The sequence below is a fragment of the Lolium rigidum genome, chromosome 4, assembly GCF_022539505.1.
Source record: "Lolium rigidum isolate FL_2022 chromosome 4, APGP_CSIRO_Lrig_0.1, whole genome shotgun sequence".
Taxonomy (NCBI): Eukaryota; Viridiplantae; Streptophyta; class Magnoliopsida; order Poales; family Poaceae; genus Lolium; species Lolium rigidum.
This window is the reverse complement of record NC_061511.1, coordinates 145285394-145306796: the sequence shown is the minus strand read 5'-3', so window position 1 is coordinate 145306796 and position 21403 is coordinate 145285394. Positions and strand designations below refer to the sequence as shown.

Sequence of the window (21403 nt, the reverse complement as noted above, 5' to 3'; positions counted from 1 at the left end):
GCCGCTCCAAACGCCGTCGCCATGATCGACCGCCTCCATGCGCCTCGGCCACCTCTCGCATCTATAAAAGGCGGCTTCCCCTGAGCTATCTCAGCACACCATCGCCTTCCCCTCTCCTCTCTGACTCTCCTCGACTCCTCTCCACTCCAAATTACCGCCGGAAGCTCGCCAATCGCTCGCCGGAGTCCGCGGAGCCGCCGCAGACGCAACCGTCGATTGAAGCCACCTCCGGTGACGCCACCTGTACCAGACGCTCCGCCGTCCACGACAACCTCACCCCGCTTCCTCGCTGACGACCGCCGGCAACTGGTGAGCTCGCCGACCCCCTACCCTCGCCGCACCAGTAGCCCCCTCTCGCCGGAGACGACGACGCCTCTCGCCCGTCCGATCCATCTCTAATCCAACGCCCCACGTTCCCTCGTACCGTTTCGCTAGTTAAGTGTAACTGACGGGCGGGACCCAGTGTCAGACGGCCCGCTGCGCACTGGAGCACAGTTGGGCGGGCCCAATTAGTTTCCCGCGCGTCCATTTCGTTTGGATTCGTTAAAATCAATTTAACCCAAATTTGAATACCGATGCTTTGCTAGAAATTGAATAACTTCAAATCTACTAAGCCAAATTTGATGAATTTTACATTGTTGTAAAGCTTGTGAAATGATCTATCAAACCCCACTGGTCTCAAACTCTAGTTCATTATAGATCACCTGCAATAAAAATAACAAGACAGTCCCTTTTCAGAATTCAAACATTTTTATAAAATCAACCATGAATTATTTTGAGTTGATTACAACTCTCAAAAATCACATTTCTTATTGTCTATCTGAATAGGTAAAAATATGACATGGTTGTTGATGTCTACGCACGCTTCTATTCCTGTAGACAGTGTTGGGCCTCCAAGAGCAGAGGTTTGTAGAATAGCAGCAAGTTTCCCTTAAGTGAATCACCCAAGGTTTATCGAACTCAGGGAGGTAGAGGTCAAAGATATCCTTCTCAAGCAACCCTGCAATTAAGATACAAGAAGTCTCTTGTGTCCCCAACACACCTAATACACTTGTCAGATGTATAGGTGCACTAGTTCGGCAAAGAGATAGTGAAATACAAGTAATATGGATGATTATAAGTAGTGATTGCAATCTGAAATAAAAATGGCAGCAAGCAAACATGTAGCAGAACTTGTTGGAAACGGTGTTTCAATGCTTAGAAACAAGGCCTAGGGATCATACTTTCACTAGTGGACACTCTCAACAATGATCACATAACTGAATAAATAAATGCTAATCTCAAACACTCTCTTGTTGGATAATAAACACCATTCATTGTGTAGGGCTACAAGAGCACCCTCAAGCCGGAGTAAACAAGCTCCACAACTTCATAAAGGAATCACACACGATGCGCACACTTGTCACCATCACACCGTGGAGAGTAACTCCGGAGTTCATATTAAAGTAACCTCTAGAGTGCATAATAGACAAGAGTAACATCTACATATTCAACTAGATTACAAAGCTCATGATCACATAAAGATCACACCATGGGAGAGAGAGATGAACCACATAGCTACCGGTAGAGCCCTCAGCCTCGGGGAGAACTACTCCCTCCTCATCATGGGAGACGAGCAACGGCGATGAAAATGGCGGTGGTGTTGATGGAGATGACTCCGGAGGCAATTCCCCGTCCCGGCGGCGTGCCGGAACGGAGACTTCGTCCCCGAAACGGAGTTTCGCGATGGCGGCGGCGCCCCTGGAGTCTTTCTGGAGTATGATTGATTGATTGAGGGTTTTCGCGTCGCGAGGGATTATATAGGCGAAAGGGAAGCGTCGGTGGAGTCCCGAGGGGCCCACACCATAGGGTGGGGCGGCCCCCCTCCTGGCCGCGCCGGCTGATGGGGAGGAGGCCCTGGGCTCCTCTGGCCTGGCCCTTCTGGCTCCGTGAGTCTTCTGGCGGAATAGAATTTCTGTGATTTTTCTTGATTTTTCCGAGCACTTTGGTTTTTGGGCCTTTCTGCAATAAACAGGCATAATAAACAGAAACTGGCACTGTGGCATCTTGTTAATAGGTTAGTCCAATAAATGAGATAATATGATATAAAGTGCATATAAAACATGTAGATATTGTCATAAAACTAGCATGGAACATAAGAAATTATAGATACGTTTGAGACGTATCAAGCATCCCCAAGCTTAGTTCCTACTCGCCCTCGAGTAGGTAAACAATAACAAGGATATATTCTGAAGTGACATGATACTATCATAATCTTGATCAATACTATTGTAAAGCATATGAGATGAATGAAGTGATTCAAAGCAATGGTAAAGATAATGACTAAACAACTGATCATATAGCAAAGACTTTTCATGAATAGTACTTTCAAGACAAGCATCAATAAGTCTTGCATAGGAGTTAACTCATAAAGCAATAGATCCTTAGTAGAAGGTTTTGAAGCAACACAAAGGAAGATATAAGTTTCAGCAGTTGCTTTCAACTTCAACATGTATATCTCATGGATAATTGTCAACACAAAGTAATATGATGAGTGCAAATAAGCAAGTATGTAAGAATCAATGCGCTCAGTTGACGCAAGTGTTTGCTTCTAAGATAGAAAGAAGTAGGTAAACTGACTCAACATAAAGTAAAAAAAGGCCCTTCGCAGAGGGAAGCAGGGATTACTCTTGTGCTAGAGCTTTTTTATTTTGGAAACATAGAAACAATTTTGTCAACGGTAGTAATAATTCATATGTGTTATGCATAAAACATCCTATAAGTTGCAAGCCTCATGCATAGAATACCAATAGTGCTTGCACCTTGTCCTAATTAGCTCGGATTTCCATGGATTATCATTGCATTACATATGTTTCAACCAAGTGTCACAAAGGGGTACCTCTATGTCACCCGTACAGAGGTCCAAGGAGATAGATCGCATTTGATTTCTCGTTTTCGATAGATCTCAACTTAAGGACATCCATACCGGGACAACATAGAAAACAGATAATGGACTCCTCTTTAATGCTTAAGCATTCAACAACAGATAATATTCTCATAAGAGATTGAGGATTAATGTCCAAACTGAAACTTCCACGATGATTCATGGCTTTAGTTGGCGGCCCAATGTTCTCTCTAACAATATGCATACTCAAACCATTTAATCATGATAAATTACCCTTACTTCAGACAAGACGAACATGCATAGCAACTCAAATGATATTCAACAAAGGTGTAACAGTTGATGGCGTCCCCAGAAACATGGTTACCGCTCAACAAGCAACTTATAAGAAATAAGATACATAAGCAACATATTCAATACCACAATAGTTTTTTAAGCTATTTTCCCATGAGCTATGTATTGCAAAGACAAGGAATGAAATTTTAAAGGTAGCACGCAATCAATTTACTTGGAATGGCAGAGAAATACCACATAGTAGGTAGTTATGGTGGACACAAATGGCATAGGTTTTGGCTCAAGGTTTTGGATGCACGAGAAGCATTCCCTCTCAGTACAAGGCTTTGGCTAGCAAGGTTGTTTGAAGCAAACACAAGTATGAATCGGTACAACAAAACTTACATAAGAACATATTGCAAGCATTATAAGACTCTACACTTGTCTCCTTGTTGTTCAAACACCTTTACCGAGAAAATATCTAGACTTTTAGAGAGACCAATCATGCAAACCAAATTTCAACAAGCTCTACAGTAATTCTTCACTAATAGGTTCAATCTACATGATGCAAGAGCTTAAACATGATCTATTTGAGAGCTCAAAACAATTGCCAAGTATCAAATTATTCAAGACAATATACCAATTACCACATGGAGCATTTTCTGTTTCCAACCAAATAGCAATGAACGAAGCGGTTTTCAATCTTCGCCATGAACATTAAAAGTAAAGCTAAGAACACCAGTGTTCATATGAAACAGCGGAGCGTGTCTTCCTCCCACACAAAGAATGCTAGGATCCAAATTTATTCAAACAAAAACAAAAATAAAAGCATACAGACGCTCCAAGTAAAGCACATAAGATGTGACGGAATAAAAATATAGTTTCACTAGAGGTGACCTGATAAGTTGTCGATGAAGAAGGGGATGCCTTGGGCATCCCCAAGCTTAGATGCTTGAGTCTTCTTGAAATATGCAGGGATGAACCACGGGGGCATCCCCAAGCTTAGACTTTTCACTCTTCTTGATCATATTGTATCATCCTCCTATCTTGACCCTTCAAAACTTCCTCCACACCAAACTCAAAACAAACTCATTAGAGGGTTAGTGCATAATCAAAAATTCACATGTTCAGACAGGACACAATCATTCCTAACACTTCTGGACATTACCCAAAGCTACTGAAAGTTAATGGAACAAAGAAATCCATCCAACACAGTAAAGAGGCAATGTGAAATAAAAGGCAGAATCTGTCAAAACAGAACAGTCCGTAAAGACGAATTTTTTAGAGGCACTTAACGTGCTCAGATGAAGAAGCTCAAATTGAATGAAAGTTGCGTACATATCTGAGGATCACTCATGAATTATCGCAGATTTTTCTGAGTTTCCTACAGAGAGTTCTACTCAAATTCGTGACAGCTAGAAATCTGTCTCTGCACAGAAATCCAAATCTAGTATCAACCTTACTATCAAAGACTTTACTTGGCACAACAATGCAATAAAGTAAGGATAAGGAGAGGTTGATACAGTAGTAACAACTTCCAAGACACAAATATAAAACAAAAATTGCAGAAATAAAATAATGGGTTGTCTCCCATAAGCGCTTTTCTTTAACGCCTTTCAGCTAGGCGCAGAAAGTGTAATTCAAGTATTATCAAGAGATGAAGCATCAACATCATATTTTGTTCTAATAATAGAATCAAAAGGTAACTTCATTCTCTTTCCAGGGAAGTGTTCCATACCTTTCTTAAACGGGAATTGATACTTAATATTTCCTTCTTTCATATCAATAATAGCACCAACAGTTCGAAGAAAGGGTCTTCCCAAAATAATAGAACAAGATGCATTGCATTCAATATCCAAGACAACAAAATCAACGGGGACAAGGTTATTGTTAACCGTAATGTGAACATTATCAATCCTCCCCAAAGGTTTCTTTATAGAATTATCAGCGAGATTAACATCCAAATAACAATTTTTCAATGGTGTCAAGTCAAGCATATCATAGAGTTTCTTAGGCATAACAGAAATACTTGCACCAAGATCACATAAAGCATTACAATCAAAATCATTGACCTTCATTTTAATGATGGGCTCCCAACCATCTTCCAACTTCCTAGGAATAGAAGTTTCAAGTTTTAATTTCTCTTCTCTAGCTTTAATGAGAGCATTTGTAATATGTTTTGTAAAGGCCAAATTTATAGCACTAGCATTAGAACTTCTAGCAAGTTTTTGCAAGAACTTAATAACTTCAGAGATATGACAATCATCAAAATCTAAATCATTATGATCTAAAGCAATGTGATCGATGTCCCCAATATTCTTAAAAATTTCAGCACTTTTATCACAAGCAGTTTCAGCAGTTTCAGGCAATTTTGCACGCTTTGCACTAGGAGTAGAAACATTGCCAACACCAATTATTTTACCATTGATAGTAGGAGGTTTAGCAACATGTAAAGCATCATCATTACTAGTGGTGGTAATAGTCCAAACTTTAGCTACATTATTCTCTTTAGCTAGTTCTTCTTCTCTTTCCCACCTAGCATGCAATTCAACCATCAATCTAATATTTTCATTAATTCGAACTTGAATAGCGTTTGCTGTAGCAAATGACTTAATATCTTTATCGTCATTAGGCATAACTTTCAATTTTAAAAGATCAACATCAGCAGCAATACTATCAACCTTAGAAGCAAGAATATCAATTTTACCAAGCTTTTCTTCAACAGATTTGTTAAAAGCAGTTTGTGTACTAATGAATTCTTTAAGCATGACTTCAAGACCAGAGGGTACACTTCTACTATTGTTGTAAGAGTTACCATAAGAATTACCATAACCATTACCATTATTAGAAGGATATGGCCTATAGTTGTTACCAGAATTATTCCTATAAGCATTGTTGTTGAAATTATTTTTAATGAAGTTCACATCAACATGCTCTTCTTGAGCAACCAATGAAGCTAAAGGAACATTATCAGGATCAACATTAGATCTACCATTAACAATCATAGACATAATCACATCAATCTTATCACTCAAGGAGGAGGTTTCTTCAACAGAATTTACTTTCTTACCTTGCGGAGTCCTTTCAATGTGCCATTCAGAGTAGTTGATCATCATATCATCAAGAAGCTTTGTTGCGGCACCCAAAGTGATGGACATAAAAGTACCTCCAGCAGCTGAATCCAATAGGTTCCTCGAAGAAAAATTCAATCCTGCATAGAAGGTTTGGATGATCATCCAAGTAGTCAGTCCATGGGTAGGGCAATTCTTTACCAAAGATTTCATTCTTTCCCATGCTTGGGCAACATGTTCATTATCCAATTGCTTAAAATTCATAATGCTACTTCTCAAAGATATAATTTTAGCGGGAGGATAATATCTACCAATGAAAGCATCTTTACATTTAGTCCATGAATCAATACTATTCTTAGGCAAAGATAGCAACCAATCTTTATCTCTTCCTCTTAAGGAGAAAGGAAACAATTTCAGTTTTATAATGTCTCCATCTACATCCTTATACTTTTGCATTTCACAAAGTTCAACAAAATTATTAAGATGGGCAGCGGCATCATCAGAACTAACACCAGAAAATTGCTCTCTCATAACAAGATTTAGTAAAGCAGGTTTAATTTCATGAAATTCTGCTGTAGTAGCAGGTGAAGCAATAGGTGTGCATATGAAATCATTATTATTTGTGCTAGTGAAGTCACACAACTTAGTGTTCTCAGGAGTATTCATTTTAACAGTAATAAAAATAAACTAAGCAGAACAGAATTAAATAAAGTAAAACTAGTAACTAATTTTTTGTGTTTTTGATATAGAGAAAGCAAACAAAACAGAAAATAAAATAAAGTAAAGCAAGACAATAAACAAAGTAAAGAGATTGGATGTGAGAGATTCCCCTTGCAGCGTGTCTTGATCTCCCCGGCAACGGCGCCAGAAAATAGCTTGATGTCTACGCACCCTTCTATTCCTGTAGACAGTATTGGGCCTCCAAGAGCAGAGGTTTGTAGAACAGCAGCAAGTTTCCCTTAAGTGAATCACCCAAGGTTTATCGAACTCAGGGAGGTAGAGGTCAAAGATATCCCTCTCAAGCAACCCTGCAATTAAGATACAAGAAGTCTCTTGTGTCCCCAACACACCTAATACACTTGTCAGATGTATAGGTGTACTAGTTCGGCGAAGATATAGTGAAATACAAGTAATATGGATGATTATAAGTAGTGATTGCAATCTGAAATAAAAATGGCAGCAAGCAAACATGTAGCAGAACTTGTTGGAAACGGTGTTTCAATGCTTAGAAACAAGGCCTAGGGATCATACTTTCACTAGTGGACACTCTCAACAATGATCACATAACTGAATAAATAAATGCTAATCCCAAACACTCTCTTGTTGGATAATAAACACCATTCATTGTGTAGGGCTACAAGAGCACCCTCAAGCCGGAGTAAACAAGCTCCACAACTTCATAAAGGAATCACACACGATGCGCACACTTGTCACCATCACACCGTGGAGAGTAACTCCGGAGTTCATATTAAAGTAACCTCTAGAGTGCATAATAGACAAGAGTAACATCTACATATTCAACTAGATTACAAAGCTCATGATCACATAAAGATCACACCATGGGAGAGAGAGATGAACCACATAGCTACCGGTAGAGCCCTCAGCCTCGGGGAGAACTACTCCCTCCTCATCATGGGAGACAGCAACGGCGATGAAGATGGCGGTGGTGTCGATGGAGATGACTCCGGAGGCAATTCCCCGTCCCGGTGGCGTGCCGGAACAGAGACTTCTGTCCCCCGAAACGGAGTTTCGCGATGGCGGCGGCGCCCCTGGAGTCTTTCTGGAGTATGATTGATTGATTGAGGGTTTTCGCGTCGCGAGGGATGATATAGGCGAAAGGGCAGCGTCGGTGGAGTCCCGAGGGGCCCACACCATAGGGTGGGGCGGCCCCCCTCCTGGCCGCGCCGGCTGATGGGGAGGAGGCCCTGGGCCTCCTCTGGCCTGGCCCTTCTGGCTCCGTGAGTCTTCTGGCGGAATAGAATTTCTGATTTTTCTGGATTTTTCCGGGCACTTTGGTTTTTGGGCCTTTTCTGCAATAAACAGACATAATAAACAGAAACTGGCACTGTGGCATCTTGTTAATAGGTTAGTCTAATAAATGCCATAATATGATATAAAGTGCATATAAAACATGTAGATATTGTCATAAAACTAGCATGGAACATAAGAAATTATAGATACGTTTGAGACGTATCAGTTGTTTCAAATGATCATGGGCTAGAATCAAATAATGGCTATGTAGTCATTTCTAGCTCATTTAAATTATTTCAAATCTATGAGGTATAACATCTCATTTAAATCACTTTCACAAGTAATTCAAGTGAGGTGATGACATTAGTCTTCATGACCTCATATGTTATTACTTGAGGATATTAAATCAAAGTAGTATTTAAATTGTATGAGAGGAGTACCTCATTTAAATCATTTTCCCCAAATGATAAATATGCAATGTTGACCTTGGTCAACTTTTACTCATACTTTATTATTTGAGGAGATTAAATCTTAACAAGATTCAATGAGAGGAAACTGTTTCTCAAAAAGGAAGTAAATAGAAACCCTAGTAAATATTTCAAAGAGAGGAAATTACTTTTCAAAGTAAATAAAAGTAAAACCCTAGTATGGATGCTTGTGATGATAATAGGTCATCTTGTGTGAACCATTATGGTTACTAGTTTACTTAAGTATTTGTTTGGTGATTGTGTATCTCGTATTCATTTATAGACGCTAGTCCCAAGTGCTACGAGGAAGAAGAAGTCTACGAGGAAGAGGAAGCAAACTTTGATCACTATACCAATCAAGGCAAGCTAGACTAATGCAAACTATATTATTGCAAGCTATTACCAAGCTGCCCTAATGCAAAGCTCTACTAGAGCAAGGCATCATTACAATATTACTTTGTGTTAAGGATTCAATCCCAAGTTTTATTCTTACAAGCTTTACTTTGGTTTATCAAAGTTTATTTTGTGCATAGTTCACTTTGGTCTAAGTATAGAGTGTTACAAGAGCATCAAAATTAGTCTAGAGAGAGATACAAGCTAGTTAGCACCCCTCATGGCTAGTTGCTAGTGCTAAACTAAAAATTGACTACTCTAGATGGGAAACATGTGAATCAAATGACTTTGAAAACCTTGGAATGATGGTTCATTCTATTGAAAGATTTTGAAGGTGAATATGACTGGTGAATGACATGGTGAATTTTACAAAAACTGATGGTTGGGTTCGGATGCGATACCATTCCAATTTTCAAGTACCCCCACAATACCTGAATCTGGGTAGGGCTTAACTGGAAACTTGTGTATTTTAGTATGGGTTCCCTCTGAACCAGCGTCATAGGGGTTATGCCGAGGCTGCCTCCATTGAAAGTGAAATGACGTGAAATGAGGTGAATGTCCGACCCAAGCCCTGTGCAGTTCCCAGGTTGGCGGTTTGCCCACACTGGGAGGCCAAGCTCATGGGGAGAGGTGCCTGTACTAGGGTATGTAATTGAAAGGTTATGATTGGTAGTCCGCACACTGAGTGTGATAAATCAGGGCCAGTTACCCCTGACGGGCTATTGCAATTATTGTGGCACAAGTGTACGACCTCTGCAGTGTAAAACTATTCGAATAGCCGCGTCCGCGGTCATGGACAGTTGGAAAAGCCATACTATTCCGTCATCAGAACTTTTCAAAATGTGACATATGACTGGAAACTTGTGACTTGAATTTGAAAGGTGAATTTGACTTGATCACAACAGAGTTGTGGGAATGACACTAATGTTCCCACTTGAGTTAGTTGGACAACTAAAGAGTCTTTTATTACTAAGTGCTTATGAAATAAAACTGGCTTTATGCAAATGAACCTAGAGCTTAGAACCCCATTGATATAGCTGATAGTGCTTACACTAGTATTAGTTTATGAGTACTTTAAAGTACTCATGGCTTTGTCCCTGGCTATTCAAATGGCCAGACTATGAAGAGGAGTACCAGAACCAAGAAGATGGACAGCAAGACGTCTACGATAACTAGGATTACTCCTGACATCAACAGTTTCCTGTGGAATAGATGGACCGCTACTACGCTACTTCCGCTATGTGTTATGTAATTGATCATCAGATCAACTGTTGTATTAAGACTGGGTCATGTGATCCGGTATTGTAAGACAATTATGGTTTATAATGAATGATGTTCTGTGATATCAATCTATTATGTCTCGCAAAAACAATATTCCTGGGATTGCGATGTAAGGCATAATAGGCATCTGGACTTAAAAATCCGGGTGTTGACAATTAGTGACATAATTCAGACCGCGGAATTAAGGTTCCACCAGAAGACTGAACATATATGATTAATGCCGACTCATTTAGAAAATGAGTGATGCGTGGAGACGCAAATAAATTGCAAAATACATACGTTTCTGAGTGTGTCAGATTCGTTGACTGAAATCTCTCCCGTGAGCAAAACATGATAAGCACCAGAAGGCCAAGGTGTTATATCTTTACAAATATAAACTAGATTATTGACTCTAGTGCAAGTGGGAGACTGTTGGAGATATGCCCGAGAGGCAATAATAAATTGGTTATTGTTATATCTTAGTGTTCATGATATATGTTTACACTCCATGCTATATTTGTATTAACCGGAAACATTAATACATGTGTGTTGTGTAAACAACCAGAGTCCCTTGTAAGCCTCTCATTTAACTAGCTTGTTGATTAATAGATGATCATGGTTTCCTGATCATGAACATCGGATGTTATTAATAACAAGATCATATCATTAGGTGAATGATGTGATGGACACACCCATAGTAAGCATAGCATGAGATCAAGTCATTAAGTTCAACTTGCTATAAGCTTTCGTTACATAGTTACCTAGTCCTTCGACCATGAGATCGTGTAAATCACTTATACCGGAAGGGTATTTTGATTACATCAAACGCCACTGCGTAAATGGGTGGTTATAAAGATGGGATTAAGTATTCGGAAAGTATGAGTTGAGGCATATGGATCAAAAGTGGGATTTGTCCATCCCAATGACGGATAGATATACTCTGGGCCCTCTCGGTGGAATGTCGTCTAATTAGCTTGCAAGCATGTGACTAGGTCACAAGAGATGACATACCACGGTAATGAGTAAAGAGTACTTGTCGGTAACGAGGTTGAACTAGGTATGGAGATACCGATAATCGAACCTCGGACAAGTAAAGTATTGCGTGACAAAGGGAATCGGTATCGTATGTAAATGGTTCAATCGATCACTGAGTTATCGTTGAATATGTGGGAGCTATTATGGATCTCCAGGTCCCGCTATTAGTTATTGATTAGAGAGGAGTCTCGATCATGTCCACATAGTTCTCGAACCGTAGGGTGACACACTTAAGGTTTGATGTCGTTTTAAGTAGATATGGAATATGGAATGGAGTTCGAATGTTGTTCGGAGTCTCGGATGGGATCCAGGACATCACGAGGACTCCCGGAATGGTCCAGAGAATAAGATTCATATATAGGAAGTGACATTCCAAGTTTGGAAATGGTCCGATGAATTTATGGAAGGTTGTAGAAGTTTCTAGAATCATCTGGAATAAATCACTATGGAAGGAGGAGTCCCGGAGGGACTCCACTAACCCTAGCCAACCCACCAAGTGGGAAGGTGGAGTCCATGGTGGACTCCACCTAGTTGGCCGGCCATGAAACAAGGAAAGGGAACAATCCCACTTGACCTAGGTTTCACCCATATGGAAGGTTTTGAGTTGGACTCTTATTCGAATTTTGGGCAAACCCTAGGGGGGTCTACCTATATAATGAGGGGGAGAGGGAGGGGCTGGACACACAAGTTGGCCGCACCACCAAGGGGCTCCCAAGCCGGCACCCGAAGCCCCTCCTCTCTCCCAAACCCTAGCTACTCCCTCCTCCTTCTTCTCCCGCGGTGCTTACGGCGAAGCCCTGCCGAAGATCTCTACCACCACCGTCACCACACCGTCGTGCTGGCGGGATTCCGAGGAGGATCTACAACATCCGCTGCCCGCTGGAACGGGGAGAAGGACGTTGTCATCAACACCGAACGTGTGACCGAGTACAGAGGTGCTGCCCGACTGTGGCACCGTCAAGATCTTTTACGCGCTTTTGAAAGCGGCAAGTGAGGACTACATTTACAACGAGATCTAATCTCGTAGGATTTGGAATCTTCGAGGGTTAGTCTCATGATCTTCATCTCGTTGCTATCATCTACTAGATTAGATCTTGGCTTGTTATTCGTTCTTGCGGTAGGAATTTTTTGTTTTCTATGCTACGAATCCCATCACATATTCCCTTTATCGAAAAATGATTGGTGCGACGGTGACTTCGACAAGGGCGGTTGCGGCTCCGAGGACAGACAAGGGCGGTTGCGGCTCCGAGGACAGCGGTTGCTCTATGGGCGGTTGTGGCTCCGAGAGAACGATGGTGCGCTGAGTTGTCCGAGGGCTGCTAGTGGTGTGGCCCAACTGCCATGCCACCATGGGCCTGGCCACCTCACACGATTTCCCTATTTATCTTTTTTTATTAGTTTAGATGTGTTTTAAAACAGATAAACTAAGCTCCATACTTTTACTAATTAAAAATAGTCATAAACTCCCAAGCCACAGGTAATAAAAATACTTGTATCATCGAAATAAATTTCCGAGCCAACTTTTTTGACACCAGGTGGGCCCCACATACCGGTTGTGTGGTACTTGTTCTGGCACGCCACTGGAATCATGTAAGTCCGGTGGCACGAAGTATGTCAATGCGCCACCGGTAATAGTTGTGGAGGGTGCATAATGTATTTATTTAATATAGTAGATGATGTTATATTTTCTATAAACTCGGTAAAACTTAGGTAAGTTGACGGAAATTCAATTCGGATTCGAGGTGCATATGCTCCCTCTACCAACAAATTATATTTTGAAATGTCAAAGAATTTTGACAAAAAAATTCTACATCTACATCTTCGCAATATATGTGAGTTCGTCAAGTTTCGAGAGGAACCAATTTTTGTGTGGTCTATGTAAAAAAGAGAAAATTTATCTTCTGAAATGCCTTATTTTTAGCATTGAACTTTTTCTCTTTAACACACGTCACACAACAAATCGATTTTCATGAAAAAAAATTGTGAGCACTTAGCACGTGAAGGTGTACGTGCAAATTTTTCATTTCGTTTTTTTTTATATTTCAAAATATGTATAACATGCATTTTAAAATAGAGGAAGCATATGATCATCTCATATCCCATAAACCACTTCCGTAAGTTAAACATCAAAAAACTTATAGAACTTATTTTTCGACAAAAAGATATATTAAAAGTTCAATTTAAATTTAGAAAATCTAAACTACACACTTTCTAAGAGGTCATCTATTTACCAACGTATGCAATACAATGTTGCCCATTAATAAAACAAGCACCTTAAGCACGGAATATTCTCCTATGTGTGCATATCTTGCATGGCAACTATATACTCCATCACATATGAAGGTGTCATTTTGGCTTTCCGATAGCATGTGCACCCGGATGAAGAGTTAAATTCATGAAATTTAATTTTAAAACTAAAACAGAGCATAATTTCTTTTTATATTGTGTATTTTACATGTTTGTAAAGTTTCATGAATAAAACATATGTTGTGTCTTACATAAAAAAGCAAAAATCGTCCTGTAAAAAGCAACTGTTGGAGCACCTTTTTTATACATAGGTCCATAAAAAGCTTTTTTTTTCTAAAAATTTATGTGTGAATATAGGCCATGGGCATGTAAATGTGTTGAAAAATTAAGTTCTTTTGACATTTCGAATGCCTTTATTTAGTCTGGAGCATGTGCTCACTGGCTCCATTTTGAATTTTGGATCAAATATCACGCATGTACATGAAAAAGAGCACATATTCCGTGGGTGATTGTTTTGTAAATAAACCAAGCATTGATTTACCTAGGGCTAAATAGCCCATCTATTGTCACTACAGGAAACCGCGTCCATGTCTGTATCGTGTACTGAAAATACACAGTGAACAACCAAAAACACTCGGCAAAGGCTACGCCATGTATAAGCCAAGTCTGATATACAGATTGCATTTTAGCTCAATGCTAAGCCACACTCCCTCTATTTGGTTGTGGAAAAGCAAGTGTACCTCGAAACACAAATTCTTTGCCTGACTCATTCTTCATGATAGAATAAATACTAAAGACATGCTATTGAGGAGGCATTGGAATGTTACTGATAATCACAGTTGTGTGCTATGCCATGATGATTCATATGAAGATTGGAGACACCTCTTCTTTAACTGCATGTACACGAATTTGGAATTATTTGCAAATCCCTTGCAGCCGGGAGATACACTTGCATCACTCTTTACTGCTAAAAAAACCTTCCAGGGACCATGTTTTGTTGAAGTTGTGGTCATTGCATGTTGGAACATTTGGAAGCAAAAAAATTCATACATTTTCAAGCATATCAGGCCGACTTTCAGGAGTTGGAAGGCAGGGTTTTTTCATGACATCACCATGCTTATGCATAGGGTGAGAGCTGCTGATGTAGATCCTTTGTCAATATGGCTAAAGTCTCTTCCTTAGATACCTTTGTATATAGTCTATTTCTTTTTTACCCTGTTTTGTAAATATTGTAACCTTTTTTTGTTTCTTTGTTGGGTTTAATAAAGTGAGACTGGGGGGGGCTCCCCCACAGTAGAAAGTTTCCAAAAAAAAAAAGGCTACGCCATGTATAGCACACTCGGCAAAGCTGACACGGCAAAGATTCCCCAGGCTAAGAGCTCCTAGCTTTACACATCTTGAGGTATGTGGTTCACAATATATAGTGGCTGCACCAGCAATAACACTCCGCCTTAGCAAGGCAAGTGAGTTGACCCTCTAGATGGTATCGGAGAGCTCTCGATGTGCGCGGGTAGAAGAGGGCGAGCATTCGCCTGGCAGAGCTCGTCGGTGGTGTTGGGGAGGAGGGGATATATGAGGGGAGGGTACTGTGGCCGTCGCTGGGTTCAGGTGGGAAAGACTGACATTTTGACAATGTGTTTGTGAACTAAATGTTAAACCTTACATAACTGAATCAAGATAACATTATACAAAAAGAAATACTTAGTCGATTGACATAAATAAAAAGTAGTCTCTCCATCCTAAAAAACATGTCACATAATTGTCTAAATTCGAATGTATCTAATAGTGTCTAGATAGATCTAGATTTACACAAATTTTCGATCTCTTTTTCGGGACGGAGAAAACAATATTTGTTTTACAGGAATTAACCGTCTAATAATCTTGTAATACCACCGGCGCTAATTTGCTCGGTTAGCTGCCAAGAGGCCGAAGAGATCCTCGTCGCCGAGGTGGTGCGCCGCGGGGATGAGGTCCATCGCCTTGTCGTGCGTCAGCCCACGGACGAACGCGCCGTCGAATTCCCCGAGATCCTCGCCACGCGCCGCCGCGTTGGCACGGGACTCGTAGTAGGCGACCGCCGTGGCGACTCCCCTGCCGGACACCCCGCGCGGCAGATCCACTACGCGCTCCCCGGCGCCCAACGCCGCCGCAACTCGCCTTGACCGCGCAGCTAGCGACGCCGGCACGGCGAACTTGGTGAAGTCGACGCACTGAAGCACCACCTGCTCTTCCTGCGGAGCCATTGTGGCGACTGATCGCTGTAGTGTGTTAGCTAGGGCTGATCTTTGGGTGGACTTTCTGTCTCCAAAGTTCCTTACGGAGGGAGAGGGGCGGAGCGAGTACTTATAGGCTCGAGTCGCACGGCCTCCAGCCCGACTCGGGATGCAGGTGCCCTAGGTGCTCAGATCGATTCGTCTAAAGTTTCGTTTCGTGGGTACGATCGGAAATTTTAACGGCTACGAAGCGATTCCTTTTTGCAGATCGACAAGAAAACAGTTTGATCAAGACGTGTACAGCCCAAGGCCCAGATGCGTCCAGTGTCTAAGGACAAGGCTCTCCTTGGGGGCTCTATTTGCCGGGAGCTCCGATTTGACGCTCACTAGCTGCGCGTGGCTGGGCCGGTCCGAATAGGGCATTTTCGTTTTCGTTTTTTTTTCCTACTTCTTTTTCTTCTTTTTATGTTTTGTTCATGTTTTCTGTTTGTAAATATTCGTATTGACATTTTGGACAGTTGACATAAGATGTTAGATTTTTAAAAATCGCAAAGCTTATCATTTACACAATTGTTCCTATGATTCAGAAAATGTTTACGAGGTTTTCAAAAGTTATTCATAGTCTTGAAAATATTCACAAGGCTTAAAAAAAAATCTCATGAGGTTGAAAATCATTCAGTGTAGAAATAAGATTCCTATAAATACCAAAAATGTTGATGCGGTTCAATATAAATGTTCCCGTGGTTCAAAAATTGTCATGTATTACACAGTAAAAAAATACATATGCTTTTAAATAACAAGAAGAAAAAAATTACAAAACAAAAAGCATACTCCCGATGGAGTAACAAGAGAGGAAAAAATGAAAAAGGGTACCTTTGGTCTCCAACAAGGTAGTGACGTGTCTGTCACCGCTACGTGCTCCCGATGGAGCTTACGGTTTCACCCAGAGATCTTGGAACAAGTCGCGTCGGTTGGAATTGAAACTCTATAACAACACAATCAAGGAGTACCGCGCCAAAGGCATCACCGTCGTTAGCACCGACCGGAGTGCTTGCCTAGCCCCTGCGCCGCACCATAGACCGGCCTCCTCACGTTGGCACTGTCTTCACCGCTGCCCTCGCAGATCGGAAGGGCCCAGATCTAGCCCTTAGGCCCGCCATGCACATCTAACACCTCGTCATCACCAGGTCGTCGCTCGTATCGCAACACAATACCACTGCATGCCTCACAGCCCCTAAGCACCTCCACGGAGCCACGCGACCCTTGCCACGGTGAAGGAGGAGGGAGGGCCAAGCCTCAAGATGGGTCATCGATTTTCCCTAAGAAAAGCCGTTGTAGGAGACCATGGCCCCGCCGCTGCCGTCCGTCACTCAGGATTTCCCTGGTGGCCTCATTCGGTTAGTTGCGGAGAATGGAGGAGGGGAGAGGGGGTTGCAGCGATAGCGAGTACTTATAGGCTCGGGTCGCACGGCCTCCACCCCGACTCGGGATCCAGGTGCCCTAGGTGCTCAGGTCGATTCGTGTAAAGTTTCGTTTCGTGGGTACGATCAGAAATTTTAACGGCTACGAAGCGATGCCTTTCTGCAGATCGACAAGAAAACAGTTTCATCAAGACGTGTCCAGCCCAAGGCCCAGATGCGTCCAGTGTTCAAGGACAAGGCTCTCCTTTTTTGTTTTTTGTTTTGTTTTGCGAATAAGGGACAAGGCTCTCCTTGGGGGCTCTATTTGCCGGGAGCTCCGATTTGACGCTCACAAGCTGCGCGTGACTGGGCCGGTCCAAATATGGCATTTTCATTTTCGTTTTTGTTTTTTCTAATTTTTCCTACATATTTTAATTCTTTTTATATTTTTATCTTTTGTTCATGTCTTTTTGTTTGTTAATATTCGTATGGACATTTGGAAAGTTGAGATAAGATGTTAGATTTTTAAAAATCACAAAGCTTATCGTTTACACAATTGTTCCTACGATTCAGAAAAGGTTTACAAGGTTTTAAAAAGTTATTCATAGTCTGGAAAATATTCACAAGGCTTTAAAAAAATCTCATGAGGTTGAAAAACATTCAGTGTAGAAATAAGGTTCCTATAAATACCAAAAGTGTTGATGCAGTTCAATATAAATGTTCCCATGGTTCAAAAATGTTCGTGTATTACACAATAAAAAAATACATATGCTTTTAAACAACAAGAAGGAAAAAATTACAAAACAAAAAGCATACTCCTGTTGGAGTAACAAGAGAGGAAAAAATGAAGAAAAAGGGTACCTTTGGCCTCCAACAAGGTAGTGACGTGTCTGTCACCGCTACGTGCTCCCGATGGAGCTTAAGGTTTCGCCCAAAGATCTTGGAACCAGTCGGTGTCGGTTAGAACTGAAACTCTACAACAACACAATCAATGCGTACCACGCTAAATGCGTCGCCGTCGTCAGCACCGACCAGAGTGCTTGCCTAGCCCCTGCGCCGCACCATAGACCGGCCTCCTCACGTTGGCACTTTCTTCACCGCTTCCCTCTCAGATCGGAAGGGCCCAGATCTAGCCCGTAGGCCCGCCATGCACATCTAGCACCTCGTCATCGCCAGGCCGTCGCTCATATCACAACACAACACCACTGCATGCATCACTGCCCCTAAGCACCTCCATGGAGCCACACGACCCTTGCCACAATGAGGGAGGAGGGAAGGCCAAGCCTCGAGATGGGTCATCGATTTACCCTCAGAAAAACCGTTGTAGGAGACCATGGCCCCGTCGCTGCCATCCGCCGCTCAGGATTTCCCTGGTGGCCTCATCCGGTTAGCTGTGGAAAATGGAGGAGGGGGGGGGTGCATCGAGGGAAACTAGGGTTCCACCCGACCTGCCTCTCAGGAGGTGACACGAGGCCTTTTTCATTTAAAAACTTAATTAATTCTAACAGTGCAAATGCTCCATGTTGCTAAAATGATGGTTTCCATGAAAATAAAACAAAATTATTTTAAGTTGATCTACACTGTAGATCACAGTAAAAGACAACCCATAAAGAGGATTACGATCCTCTCTAAAGCGATAAACTCAACTGCATCACACAGATTGGTGGCCCATATGGTTTTGATGCATATTAATATTTCGAATGTGGATATTATCTGCCATTTCTTTTCAGCCCAACTTATGTCTCATTTCTTCTCTGCCCAACTTATCTAGATGTGCATTCCCTTTCCTTGAGCAGCAATTCATAAGTGCCAAGTCTATCCAGAGGTGCGCCGATCTAAGTTGACAAGGCTCTTCCATGATTCCAAGTTCATCAGCCCTGACGTAAGCGTACGGCCGAACCTCCCATTATATTGGTTCCGCTGCGTTCCTTCCTTCCCAAGCACCACCTCGAAGACCCCCATTATAAGATGACTCCACACCTTGAATTCGCCAAGTAAACTGCCACCACACGGTTTCAGTGTCACCTTCGCATTGATTCGACGCAAGAGCGGAACACCACCACACGCTCGCCATGGACGCGTGGCGCATCGTCCTCGGCACGACCCTCATCGCGATCCCGCTGATCCTACTCCTCCGCCTCTTCCGCGGCCGGCGCCGGATCCCGCCCGGGCCGCCGTCCGTGCCGGTGCTGGGCAGCGTGGTGTGGCTGACCAACTCGCCCGCCGACATAGAGCCCATCCTCCGGCGCCTCTTCGCGCAGTACGGGCCCATCGTGTCGCTGCGCATCGGCTCACGCCTCGCCATCTTCGTCGCCGACCGCCACCTCGCGCACACGGCGCTCGTCGAGCGCGGCGCCGCGCTGGCGAACCGCCCCGCCCTCGCCTCCGCCAGGCTCCTGGGCGAGAGCGACAACCTCATCACGCGCGCCAGCTACGGGCCCGTGTGGCGCCTCCTCCGCCGCAACCTCGTCGCAGAGACGCTGCACCCGTCCCGCGTCCGCCTCTTCGCGCCGGCCCGCGCCTGGGTGCGCCGCGTCCTCGCCGACAAGCTGCGGGAGGACTCCGCCGCCGGCGCGGCCGTCGTCGAGACCTTCCACTACGCCATGTTCTGCCTCCTCGTGCTCATGTGCTTCGGGGAGCGGCTCGACGAGCCCGCCGTGCGCGCCATCGCCACCGCGCAGCGGGACCCGCTTATCTACAGGTCGAGGAAGATGGCCGTCTTCTCCTTCCTGCCGTCGGTCACCAAGCACCTCTTCCGCGACCGCCTGCAGAACGTAAAAGCCATGAAGCGGCGAAAGATGGAGCTGTTCGTGCCGCTGATCGACGCTCGGCGGGAGTACAAGAGCCGCGGCGGCGAGCCCAGGAGGGAGACCAGGTTCGAGCACTCGTACGTGGACACCCTGCTCGACATCAAGCTCCCCGAGGAGGGGGACCGCCCGCTCACCGACGACGAGATAGTCAACCTCTGCTCCGAGTTCATGGACGCCGGGACCGACACCACCTCCACCGGACTGCAGTGGATCATGGCCGAGCTGGTCAAGAACCCATCGATCCAGGACACGCTCTACAAAGAGATCAACGCTACTACCGGACACGATCAGGAAGAGGTCTCGGAGGAGGATGTCAACAAGATGCCGTATCTCAAGGCGGTGGTCCTCGAAGGCCTCCGGAAGCACCCGCCGGCGCACTTCGTGCTGCCGCACACCGCGGCAGAGGACACGGAGGTTGGCGGGTACCTGATCCCCAAGGGCGCGACGATAAACTTCATGGTGGCCGAGATGAGCAGGGACGAGCGGGAGTGGGAGAAGCCGACGGAGTTCATGCCGGAGCGGTTTCTGCCAGGCGGGGCCGGCGAAGGGATTGACGTCACCGGAAACCGGGGGATCAAGATGATGCCGTTCGGCGTCGGAAGGAGGATCTGCGCAGGGGTCGGCATCGCGATGCTACATCTCGAGTACTTCGTGGCCAACATGGTGAGGGAGTTCGAGTGGCAGGAGGTTCCGGGCAACGAGGTGGACTTCGCCGAGAAGCCGGAGTTCACCGTCGTCATGAAGAAGCCGCTGCGGCCGCGCCTAGTGCCCCGAAGGACCTAAGTCAAAAATCCAAAAACCAGTAGGCCGTTCCTATCGCTTGGGCTGTTCTCGTGCTTAGTTTAGTTCATTTTTTTTTTGTGAAGATTAGTTTAGTTCATGTTGATATTGAATAAAATTGTGTTCACTAGTGCTACTGTCAAAGCGATACCTTGTGTCGACTCTTGACTTGTTCATTCTTGGGTTGCTATCGACAAAGTTACGGTCAAAGTTGCAGGAGTAACTATGTTGGTTCATTGCGCAAGCAAGAGCTTACATTCCCTGCCCGGTTGAATTTGCCATGGTCAAGATGGAGGTTGCTGACACGGATGCGCGCGAGCTCGAAAAGCATGGCCTGAGTGCATGGTTTCTGTACATGAGAGCGCTCGTAAAGCATGAGGCTGGAAGAAACGGAGGAAGCCACTGCATCATATGGCGAGAGATATCACTGATCATTTCGTTTTTTTTACCAATCAATACCACGGGTGTGTCTGTATCTAAGTTGACTGAGATTTTCTTAAGTCTCAGTCAACTCAGAAAAGTGCAACCGCAGTTTAAAAAAAAGTGCAACTCAGCTCAGTTGCACATTTCTAACAGAAAAGTGCAATTGCACATTTTTAATA

General features: G+C 43.5%; 1 protein-coding gene across 1 annotated transcript; it reads left to right on the top strand.

The window, feature by feature from the left end:
• The first annotated feature begins 19228 nt into the window (after positions 1-19228).
• On the top strand, positions 19229-21011 carry LOC124708525 (cytochrome P450 89A2-like). Its single transcript, XM_047240209.1, has one exon. It carries the CDS (start codon positions 19284-19286, stop codon positions 20802-20804), a length of 1521 nt encoding a protein of 506 aa, XP_047096165.1. The 5' UTR covers positions 19229-19283; the 3' UTR covers positions 20805-21011.
• The last annotated feature ends 392 nt before the right edge of the window (positions 21012-21403 follow it).